This window comes from Seriola lalandi, unplaced genomic scaffold, assembly GCF_002814215.2.
Source record: "Seriola lalandi dorsalis isolate HSWRI2012SDOR001 ecotype SW California unplaced genomic scaffold, Sedor1 jcf7180002054484, whole genome shotgun sequence".
In the NCBI taxonomy this organism is placed as follows: Eukaryota; Metazoa; Chordata; class Actinopteri; order Carangiformes; family Carangidae; genus Seriola; species Seriola lalandi.
Genome location: NW_019525037.1, coordinates 891,110 through 903,172, shown reverse-complemented (window position 1 = coordinate 903,172; position 12,063 = coordinate 891,110). Strand labels below are relative to the sequence as shown.

The 12,063-nt window shown below is 41.5% G+C and overlaps 1 protein-coding gene across 2 annotated transcripts; it reads right to left on the bottom strand.

Annotated features, from left to right (window-relative positions):
• Positions 1-594: 594 nt before the first annotated feature.
• On the bottom strand, positions 595-10,386 carry dcp2 (decapping mRNA 2). 2 transcript variants are annotated; one of them, XM_023412665.2, is made up of 11 exons: positions 10,127-10,386; positions 8,782-8,933; positions 8,397-8,524; positions 7,312-7,410; positions 7,072-7,224; positions 6,876-6,988; positions 6,437-6,538; positions 5,233-5,341; positions 4,121-4,210; positions 3,768-3,843; positions 595-2,176 (listed from the first exon to the last, which is right to left on the bottom strand). In XM_023412665.2, exons 1-11 carry the CDS (start codon positions 10,192-10,194, stop codon positions 2,049-2,051), a joined length of 1,218 nt encoding a protein of 405 aa, XP_023268433.1. In that variant the 5' UTR covers positions 10,195-10,386; the 3' UTR covers positions 595-2,048. The 2 variants fall into 2 exon arrangements, with proteins under 2 accessions (XP_023268433.1, XP_023268434.1); XM_023412666.2 differs by having other exon boundaries at positions 3,768-3,819; positions 10,127-10,385.
• Positions 10,387-12,063: the final 1,677 nt, after the last annotated feature.

The window sequence follows — 12,063 nt, the reverse complement described above, 5'->3', positions numbered from 1 at the left end:
GAAAAGGTAAAAACATGTTTTAGAAAATCTTGCAAATGTATTAAAAATCAAAAACTCAAATCTCTCCTTTATAAAAGTCTTCTGACTCTCCACTGTGGCTCCAAAATGTGGCCAGCTGCTTCCTGTTTGATTTGATTATCACTGAGCTGAGTCTAGAACCTGTTGGAGTCCACCTGTGGTAAATTAGTGTAGAAAGACACACACCTGTGTATATGAAGTCCCACACGTCACAGTGTATGTCAGGACAAAAACCATGAAGTCCAGGGAGCTCTCTGTAGAGTCTTCAGGACACTTTCTGACTGTGAGTGTCTAAGTCCAGACTTAAACCCAATAAACTATCTTGCAATACCATCGCAGCCCACGGGTTGGGAAACACTGAGCTACAGCTCAATGAAGAAGGAGTCTTAATACTTTCTGAAGATACTGTGTATATGATATTTATGTTACTGTTACTGCAGCTGGGTCTTATTCTGTAAACAGTTATCACCTGTTCACTTACACACCATTATTTTCCTTATTTATATCATCAGTTTAGAGTCATCACCAAAATAAGAGACTGGGATATTTGATACATAGTTAGAACTAGAACAGGAGTGAAAAAACAGACTTTATTAATATTCACAGTTGAGTCAAAACACTAGTGAAGCAGAGGACGACATGAATTCACCTTCTGTACAATCAGTAACATGACAAACATGATGAGAGGAGAGCTCCATCCAGACGTGGAGGACATGTGAACTGTTAGACTGTGGTTTGCAGTATGGTTTCAGCTGTGGAGGACCTGAACCTTGATCACAGTGGTCTAATACTGTGGTCCTCCATCATGGTCCAGAGACCAAGAGTCTGAATGTTTTCATAGCAACTAAACACCAGAGCAGCTGATGACTGAAAATTTGGTTTAAACCTGTAAACTCATCAGACTGAAGCAGATAAAAACCAGGGTCACTTTAAGGCAACACAACAGTATGTGAAAGTCTGTGGCTGAAAATATTAAATTTAAGTAGTTACTTTAATTAAAACATCACTTTCCTTTTCTGTGGGCAGATTTAAATGAACCTGTGAGGTGGGAAATACTCACTTCCTGTCAAAATGAAAACTGCCCAGTGATCCAGTGTGCTCCTGAGACTACACTGACACTATAATCAAACTTTGTATTTTCATTTTCAAACTCTCAGACCATAAAGATCTTTCATTTCATTTGTGATGAAGCTGAAGCAGCCGTGGTCTTTTCATGGTCATTGTTTCTCATGATCATCAGTCCCATGATGCTTCACTTTGTGTCCACAAGAAAGAGACAAGTTAACATCACAGCAGAATTTAAATTCAGATAGAAACCAGTTTGATTCATTCTATTATCACAGTACTGTGATGTACTGAGGAGCACACTGAGGATTATTGATCGATGGAATTTCATTTGTAAATTTTCTGGCCTTAATTAAGAATTTTCAAACATTAATAAACATCATACATAACATTAGCAGCCACAGACTTGTGACAAAGATGTGATGACACTTTGTCAGGTCATTATTCTACGACACTGAACTCCTGATAAAAACCTGAACTAATGAAGCCAACATGTCAATACACCGTCCTTCTGGTCTGACGTTCAGCTGGAGGATATCATCAACGTGTAATTATTACATCTTAAAATCAGTATCTGACATAAAGAAGATTGATTCACTGACATGTCAGAGCTGAGACTTTTCACCATTACCTGTTGACTCATGTTCACCTGAGCCATCTTCTTCTCTCTGAATCGTCTCCTCAGACGAGTCCTGACTCTTCAGATATGACGTTGTGTTTCTGTCGTGGACAGACTGAAGACAGTGTTGGAAGTGTTTCTATAAAAAAGGTCTGGAAAGACAAACAGCTCCAGTGAAGCTCACTGTGTGTCTTCAGTGACAGAAGAGCAACTCCCCATAGAGAATGTGTTCATGACAAGCAAAGCATCAAGGGAAAGGTTGTGTTCAGCAACATCCTTGTCTGGACTGCAGGTAAAATTCTCTGAGGCCATGATTAGACTTTGTTACAGGATCAGCTTCATCACGTCAGTAGTCAAAACATTTCATGATGGCATCTCTGTCGAATCTGAAGTTGAGGAACGTCTTGGAGGAGAGCAGCTGCTCACAGTCTCTGTGGACCGTCTGCTGACCGTTAGAGCTGATTGGAGCTCCGTCTGTGAAGAGAGAAGCTCGTTACACGCTACGTTTGAGGAGGATGTTCACTGAGCCCTGAGGGTCCCAGGCCGCCTGCATGTGAATAACTGTGTTAATCTGATTAATTACATATGTCTCTGGTAATATGGGACAATAAAACTGACTGGGTGAGCATCCCTGGAGGCCACTGCATTGATGAACATACAGCAGACTTGGGTCAGGGCAGTAAAAAAGGTTAAAACATATTTACCTGTGCACACAGAGAGACTTAAACACTGGAGAAACATTCAGTGAACACACATTCACCATGAAGCTCAGATAAATAAGACAGTGTGTATGTGGATCAGCCACAGGTCAGAGGTCAGAGGGTATACTGTGAGATGATCCATGTTTCAGTCATTCTAAAGGGATTACAGGATGGATGACATCCTGAGTCTGTTCACTGCAGCATACAGAGAACCAGACAAGTCTTCACTAAGTGTTTCACTGAACAGCAAAGATTATGATGAATTATAAAATGTTTTTTTAACTAAACCTTTTGTAAACAGAATTTTAACTCTTACTTTTATTCTGCCTAACGACTCAGTGTTTGCTCCAGGAAACATGTTGGAACCTGAGGATCAATATCAGGGCCGATCAGGGATAATTTAAATGGATCACTATGGGCTAAAGTGAAGCTGATTAAAGTCTGAACTCTACTGTGTTTTATTAACCTCTGCTTTACTACACCCTCGTGTTACCTGTGAGCAGGTAAGGTCAGTCAGACACTGGGTTGTAAAATGCCTCATGACTCATGAAGCTGTGAGGCTTAAAGCTGAGTTTAGTCAGTACTGACTGTTGCCTTCAACCACACATATATCAGGTCACAACAGCCGTCACATCAGTTTGCTCGACAGGTGATGTCAAAGATTGTCTGTGAGCTAAAGTGGCTCCACTTTGAGTGTTTTTGTAGTTCCAAGAGAGTGAGATGATTCCTTCTGGATCTCTTCACATCCATGTCACATTCGCCAGTTAAACTCTTGTTCTTATCAAAAACTTATGAACAATCATTTTGTATCAGCACCTTCAGTCCCTCATAAGAACTGAACTGTGTCAGTGTGGCTGCAAATATATACAGTAGACATATAATAACAGACATATATATATATATATATATAATTTATGAATATCAGTTTCTCACACACCCTCTCTACTCAGCAATTAAGAAACATTTTTCAATGTTTACATGATCATTTGTTCAACTGGGTGTCACTTATGTAGTATAAAAAACATAACATATATACACAATATCAGAGTCCATATGACTCGACCTTTAAAATGAGCTACACTTCCTTCAACATGTCTTCTTACGTTTCACTGAACTGTTCCACACTAATATGTTTCTACCATATGAACCACAGTATTTCTGTCAGTGTTCTGGTAACTGTGTCAGTCTCATGTTGAGAAGGAACCATCATGTCTGTGAATCTAACAGCTCTGGAGATAGTTACACATCCACCTCTTCTCCTACACCACCCATGCGTGAACTGAGTGCTGTCGGATTATCAGACACAGAGCAGGAGAGGATTTTATTTAGTTCATTTAAAGACCTGTTACATGTATGATCCATACCTCTGTCAAAACTGTCCTGCAGTCTCCTGGGTTGAAGCCTTTTATCTTCTTTCTGTGGAAACAGTGGAAGAGAGACCTGCTGCTGTTAAACATCACCTATAGATCATAAAATGGCTTTAAAACTGGTCTGAGATCCAGAACCACAGGATCTCTCTATACTGAAAACAACATAGAGGTTTCTTACTTACTAATGTTCACCTGCTAATATTAAACAATCACTTATAGTCAATCCTTTTCTAACTCTACGCAAAATGGTTTTAAAACTGGTCTGAGATCCAGAACCACATGATCCCTCCATACTTAAACAACAGTCTGAACCATGTGGGGTTCTGCACTTATAATGTGGTTTTCACCTGCTGGTTGCTGGCTCCAGTGTCATTGGCTCCTTTCTTCACATAAGGCGAGTCCTGACATCTTTTCCCATTGGCCTTTATGGTCGGGTTCTACAGAGGAAAGAACAGAGGTTCTGAGGGAACTGTGGCCGTGGCGGCTCAGGACACTGACACTTTCTATGTCCCATTGGATCAATGGACCTCTGTCCATGGGTGCTGGGTAAAGTCAACCAGTCGCTGTGTCTGTGCTGTGTTTTGAGCCACGCTGGGTGATGGCAGACAAGGACATTGTGATGCTAGATCCAGCCTAAGACCTTGGTCTGCCCCGAGGGTTTACACAGCCAAACACAGGACATGATTACAGAGTCTAGACTTGTGAAGAATGAGGACATAAGGAATACAGATTTATTTTAAAGTAGATTAAGAAACTTTGGCAATATCATCATCTTCAGGGCGCTGCCTGTCGACAAATGGAGCAAAAGCTTCCAATGTTCAATGAGGACCTTGAACTTAACTGATCATGTCCACAAGACAAAGAAAGTGGTTCCTGGAAATGTAATATAGATATATAGATATAGAGGATGTACAAAGTGTTCAATGGTGAGATAATAAGAAAACTAGGATCCAGATCATCAGAGAGGCATCATGAAACTATTTCATCCAGTGATGGTAAAACCTGCAAGTTGACCAAATGCCTTTATGGCTGAGGAGAAGAGAGGAAAGAGGAGAGAGGATAGGAAGAGAGGAGAGGACGAGAGGAAGAGAGGAGAGAGGAGAGGAAGAGAGGAGAGAGGAGAGGAAGAGAGGAGAGGACGAGAGGAAGAGAGAAGAGAGGAGAGAGGAGAGGAAGAGAGGAGAGGAAAAGAAGAAGAGAGGAGAGAGGAGAGGAAGAGAGGAGAAGAGGAGGTCATTGGTGTACAGTGCACCAATGTGAACCACATGTGACTCTGCAGATGATGTTAGCTGCTGGGTGAACATCCATGTGTCTCTCCTCACTGGTGTCTACACACACTCACTGTAAATATCAGGTATTGACAGACTTTACTGTGGAGCAGTCACATGACTGCATGACTGCGGACATGTATCCTGACTGGACGCTGCTGCTGTTAAATAACAGTTGACTCTTTTCTAACCTGGTTCAGCTCGTACTGGCTCAGCTGGCCCACAGCCTTCTGCTGCATCTGCTTTGTCCATCCGTTCCCAGGAAACACATCTGTACTTGTGAGGCGGCGGGACTTTGACCTGAGAGGTGGAAGGAAGCATTTTCTATAATACAGGATGGAGGGTCAACGACCTCTTAAAACCTCTGATAATGGTTTATTATGATCCATCACTACTGCACTCACTCACATCCAGCTCCTCACTCCTCTTGGTTTGTTTTTGTAATGAACAACACAACACAGGTCATCTGATATGATGATTGTTCTTACACTGAACTGTACAGAGGTTTTTCAGATGTATAGATTCAGGGAGCTGTCTGATGTGTCCAAAGTGAGGTTAATGGATTATCCTGCTATCTATGGGATTAACTCAGGATCACAAAGCTCACTCACTTTTAATTGGGTCAGGTCACCATGGTAACCTATGCTGCATAGCTAACCTGCTGCAGACCAGGTTAAAAAACTCTTCACACAACTACACTATGTACACAACTCCAGTGTGTAAGTGTGCACTCATGAGGCTCTTCTGATTCGACTGATCTAAAGATACGATCATTAACAACAGGTACAATCATGGACCTTTGACCACCAAATTCTCATCAGTTCACACTGTTTCTCATAAACCAGCTGACCTCAGACAGGAACTACCACTCTCCTCTATGTGCATCACATATTGATAACAGTTTGTTCATCACCAGACATGTATAATCATTCACATACATATTCATAGCTGTACTTTTAATATTTAGACATTATTTCTGTTTCTACAGCTTCTTGTTCCCGATCCGTCATCATATTCTTTACAGGTCATCAGGTGAACTTCTCACACTGCTCTTTTCTGCTGGTAGCACTGTTTAATTCATGGTTCTGATCATGCTGCTTGTAATGAAGGACTCAGCTGATAACCCAGGTGATAATCAGTTGATAATCAGTTGATAACCCAGCTCATCACCAGCTTCATGACTTCAGTTATGTATACTTCAGAATCTCATTAGCTCTGTGTTTGGTCTCCACCAGCTCCTGAGGGAAATATCTGGTTCTTAAGCTGCTAAATGCTTCACTGTATTCACCGACTGCTCTCTGACTGAGTCAGCTAGTGGACAGAGGGTTTAACAGCTGGAACCAGGTTGATGTAGGTAAAGTGCAGAGTGGCTGTTATCCGTGATGCATTTCTTACCGAGCGTTGTCTGAAGGTTTGGATGGAGTGTTGATGTTGTTGAAGTCCTCGTCACTGTCTGTTGACTCTCCTCTCTGCCTGCTGATCCAGTCTCTCAGTGGTCTGTACAGGTTGAGGAGTAAGTGTCACATTAGTATCAGTAAATGACTAATGACATAAAGTCACATACAGGTGTTCAACAACACTGAGGCAAACACAAACTCTTACTGTTTCATTTCTGTTTGTACAAAGACACAAACGTGACACAACATGTGATTCAGTGACTGCTGAACCTTGGACAGAGTCAGGCTAGCTGTTTCCCCCTGTTTACAGTCTTTATGCTAAGCTAGGCTCACCATGTCCTGATATCTATCTGCTCACCTCACCCTCAGAAAACACATGTGTGTATATATTTCTCTGATGGATAATTCAGTGATGACAATAACGGTTGTACACACACCTTATGAATGGGATGGCCATGAAAAACCTGTTGGGGGCCAGTCCGAGTTTAGACTTCGGGGTCATGTCGTTCCTGTGACACGGGAGCTTCTCAATAGGAAACCATTCGATGTTCTGCAGGAGGACGAGGGGACTATGAAACATGTGTGTGAGCCTCGAACAGCTGGAGACTGAGTGTTGAAAGAAAGAGGTCCTACCCTGATCTCTTTCCTGGTTTTGGGGTTGAACTTGGTGTCCTTTGACACTCCTGGAATAATGTAGAGCCGCACCAGCTGGTCAGTGATTTTCTGCTCTATGTACTTGTCTTTGCTGATACGATTCTTGATGTCAAAGCCCGTCTCCTCCAATACCTGAAAAACACAGTGTTTGAACTACAAACTGAAGCCATTCATCATACATGGCTCTTAATGCTGAACAATGAAGAACATGAGACTCACTTCACGCACTGCACAGTCATGAGGAGCCTCGTCCTCATTAACCTTCCCCTTTGGAAACCCCCAGCCTGACTTCGCCAGGTATCCCTGGACCAGCAGCACCTGAGGAGAAAGGATGCAGCAGGTGAGAGTTAATCATTCATCACTTTTCACCTTCAATTTAAAAAAGACACGTCATTTCAACTCAAGATCATTTTTCTTATTGTCAAACAATCACCACAATGAGTCTCCTCATCAGCGTGATGTGTTCATCCTCATCCCTCTGTGACACACAGCTGTTTGTCTTCTTTGAAATAAAACCAATAATTACATTACTGCCATATTTACCTGTTGTGAGTTGACTATAAGGTTCTAAGCAAGGTCCTCGACCGCGTTTACAATAGATCCTGGTCAAACAGGATCCAGCTCAGAGCAGAAACCTTCTGATTATAAATATCTAACATAATGATGGATCACTGTCCTCAGACTATCCTTGTTCCATCCAAAAGAGACCAATTCATCTAGCCTTAAATAAATCAAGTCTTTCCATGTACCTGAGCAGGAGTACTGAGACCAGATGTGTTAACAGAGTCAGGTTCTTCATGACTCTTCAGACTGAGAATCTGTCTGTTATGATGCTTGTCAGTTTGACTGAACACCTGATGATTCTTAATTTTGAATCAACTTTTTCAGTTCATTCAGCTGGTTTTACAGGACAACTTTAAATTAATTATTCATCCTGAGTTCAGTCAACTCACTGAGGTGTTTTAAATGATTGACAGTGTAGGAACGAATGGACTTGATTGGTTAATTCAACTCTGGTCAGGAGGTGGGTTCATAATGGAGACAGACTTTGAGACCACAATGTAAAAACAACACAACATGTCTGAGGGACTGCCACCCCACCTCCCCTTCATTCAGGCCAGAGAAGCCATTTCCAGCTCAGCAGATTGTTGGCTTCGTCTTTTTGATTTTTCGATATTTGTTGACAGTAAGAAAAATTGACCGTCTGAGCTCAGCTGTTAACTTGGTGAGTACAGTATTGATATGACTGATAGAAATGACAAATAAAGCCAATAAGTGTGTTTGAGTGTGCAAATACAACTCACATTTTCTAAGGATTCATCCAGAATGATTGCTCCATACGTTGGTACACCCATCTTGTACTCCTTCCACTGCTCCAGTACCTTCTGCACATCCTCTCCATGAGGCAACAGAAATGGACAGTGATGGAAAAGTTTGCAGCTGTCAAGGAAAACAACTAAACCAACATGAGCACCGCATCTGAGGATGAGCCTGAAGAGGTGCAAGAGAACCAATCTGCTCGTGTTCATATCCAGAATAATCATGATTTCATATGGTGGCTGTTTTAAGGAAAAAAAAAATAAAATGGTATGTTGTTTGTGTGCAGTATAACAGAGTGGATGTAAAATGTAAAACATTAAGAAAAAAGTAATAAGGTCAGTTAACATAATCAATCACATCTAAAGATATCAGCTTTGGCGAAGTCTCTGATCCCACAGTGAGGAGCTCCTGGAGTGTTCTGCATGCAGAAGTCCAGGTAGAACCAGTGGGCCAGCTCGATCTGGAAGCACACCCGGATGGCGTTGTCCCTCTCCTCACTGGGGATGTGCAGGATGAACCGGCTGGAGACACAGGAGAAAGGGGGTAAGGGCCGGACTAACACAGCCGGGGGCTCTGGGCCACAGATGAGCTGTGGGCCCTCACAAAGCCCCCACATGAGTTTGTTCACACCAACAGAATCGGACATGCAGGATGCAATTCTTTCTGCTTTTGTAAAACTTATTTCAATTTTAACTAGTAACTCCTTTAACCTGAGCCATTTATATCAGGAACCAGCTGAATGCTCTGAAGCCGGCTGACATGGCCACCAGAGCAATGGACTCCCAGCAGAGATCAGGAAACACAGAGGATGCAGAGGAGGAACAACGCAACTAAGGAAGTGCTGTGGGGCTACAGCCATACAACATATTCTAACATGCCACCTGGTTATTGTTTCAACCACCCCTCAGTTACCCTGGCAACCGTGTGTGACATCATCCGCTCTGTTCCTGCAAGATTCCACACGAATGACTGTACGTAAAGAAAGATGGCATGTCTCCACTTCCTCCCACTGTGCAAAAACCTATGATAGCTTTAAATCGTGACATTACACTTGTACTGTACAGCACCAAATAACTTATTTAAACCAAACTTGAAAATTTAACACAAACAAAAAACAGTGTGATAAGATAAGTTAGAATAAGAAAAACCATCTTTTGAAAAAGTTCCAGGACAGTAACAACTACAGTTCAACAGCAGCGGAGCTAACAACAACAATTACAGACAACTACAGACATGGTTCAATGGCAGCTGAGCAAACAACAACAACAACAACAACAACAGACCCAGTTCAATGGCAGCAGAGCTTACAACAACTACAGACAACTCAGACATGGTTCAACAACAGCTGAGCTAACAGCAACTACAGACAACTACAGATATGGTTCAACAGCACCTAAACTGACAACAACAACAACTACAGTAATGGTTTAAAAGCAGCCAAGCTAACAACAACAACTACAGACATGGTTAAACAGCAGCTGAGCTAACAACAATTACAGACATGATTCAAAAGCATCTAAGCTAACAACAACAACTACAGACATTGTTCAATAGCAACTGAGCTAACAACAACAACTACAGACAACTACAGACACGTCCAGCAACTCAGAGAGCGGTAGTTCGGCTCCTGACTTCAGTTTTTGTGTCGTCGGTGAGTAATGACGAGAAAACCGTAACGATAAATGTCGGTTAATTGTCCAGTGAGCGTCGTTACCTGCAGAGGTCGTCCAGGACTCCGGAGGGAATCTCTACTCTTTTTGTTTCCATGTTGGTTGAAAACATCCCGACTCTCTCTCTCGGAGAATGCGGGGACAAAAGCCAGAGGAGCAGAAAACTACATCCGCACTTCTCCGCTCATAGTCCCATCTCCAACTTTACATTATCTATATAAAACACCTAAAATCAGCTCATAACTACTCTTCTGCTTCTTCGTATTCTTCGCCGATAACTCCAGTGTCTGATGATTGTGCTGCGTTCAGGGTAAAATAGGACGAAGGGTAATGATGGAAAACCCCGGGCTTAACGACACGTTTAATTACATTGAATGATCAATTTTGTCTAATATGTCATGCTTTCATTTTATCATCAAGTGAATGACGTCCGACATGGGGAGGCTTTCAAAAAAACTCAAATTTTCAGTTTAAAATACGACCTGAATGTTGACGAGGATGCCGTTCACAAGTGTGAAAGTCGTAATTTCCTAATCTCCGATATAACTTGAATGCGACATCGGTTTACAACCGGAAATTAATCATCCAATCACTGTTTAGGATGAGGCCATGGGTTGACTAGACGAAACACTACTGGTTCACCTTTCTGTCAATCACCCGACGAAGGAAACGACGTTAGCATGTTAGTGTGAGTGGTACAAAGACGGTAAATTAGGCTCCGTCCAGATGAACTGGGTCTGTCACAAACACAAAGGGCCACCACGTTGCCAGGAGAATGAAAACAAAAGAAATCTAAAGGTTAAAAGGTGACTTATAAGAACATTACTTCTCATGCAACAACAAACTAAACTAAACTGAACTGTTTATACAGGTTTGTGCTAGAAATTAAAACTATAGTGTGGTGTCCATATAAAACAGCAATCTTAATAATATACTATATAAAAAGTCAGTAATGCCAAGGCTAGGAAACTATATAGTCTGTTCTTTATCCCCTTGTTCAGTTCTACAGTTTTACTAATGATCAGATTGGTGATTTAAGGGTCCATCGAGACGTGTTCTAAACTATGTAAAATACTCTGCTAATTAATATTTTGTTCAGCATGGTTTTACCACATAAAAAGTAAAAATAAAAATAAAAGCGGCTGAAGCTCATCCACTCTTATTTCTTGATTGAGAAATGTGGATCAGGCTTTGAGCCCCGCCCACTACCTGCTTGCTCCAGGTGGTCTTATTGTATACCTTATCTTTTAATCACGCAAGTGTAAATATTCTATTACTATAAAGAAAATTACATTTCAGTGTGTCTGATGAATGAGGTTAAACAACTTTCTTAGGAGGTGTGATTTAAAATGATTTGTCATTGTTCATAAATAAAATTGCATTAAAACTAGAATTTCTGCCCCGCGTTATTATGCCTCCTCCGCTCAGACTAGTTGCAGGTTACATCCCTGTTTATCTCGCATCATATAAAATATCAACCAAGTGTGTGAAATTTTGTCATTTTGTCACACAGCTTAACCCATCAACCTCCATGTCTTCATAAAACATTACTGAGATTTAATTTCATGTGTCAACAGACTGATGTAAACTTGTATTTGGTCTGAACATGTTTGGGTGAGTAAACAGTGTTGGTTTTACTGAACAGTGTGACACTGAAGGTAACTCTCATATATTTAAAGAAAAACAGATCAGTGGCCAGAGCTCACTGATGCTACAGGAAGTAGACAGTGAGATTCCCAACCAATCATGATTACAGCACCAAAACTGCCTCAGTGCTGGTCCCAGGTGGCTCAGAGTGCAGGTAAGAACAGATCTGACTGGGACATTGAAAGGAGGATCTGTGATTGGCACTAAAGGATGAAAAAATGACCTTCCCTCAATCATTTGTCGTTATTTAGACCAAACTGACTGTTTCTACTGAACTGTAATATCATCACTGGTAACATCACATGAGGAGACAATGAGATCAAATCTGTGTCCA

Bases quoted from the DNA above. Each gene is read 5' to 3' on its own strand.
- dcp2 (XM_023412665.2), bottom strand. From the start codon at position 10,194: ATGTTTTCAACCAACATGGAAACAAAAAGAGTAGAGATTCCCTCCGGA. The intron at 8,525-8,781 runs ATATCTTTAGAT...ACAGCTGCAAAC, and splicing joins CAGAGACTTCGCCAAAGCTG to TTTTCCATCACTGTCCATTT. The intron at 3,844-4,120 runs GTGAAAACCACA...TAACAGCAGCAG, and splicing joins CTGGAGCCAGCAACCAGCAG to GTCTCTCTTCCACTGTTTCC.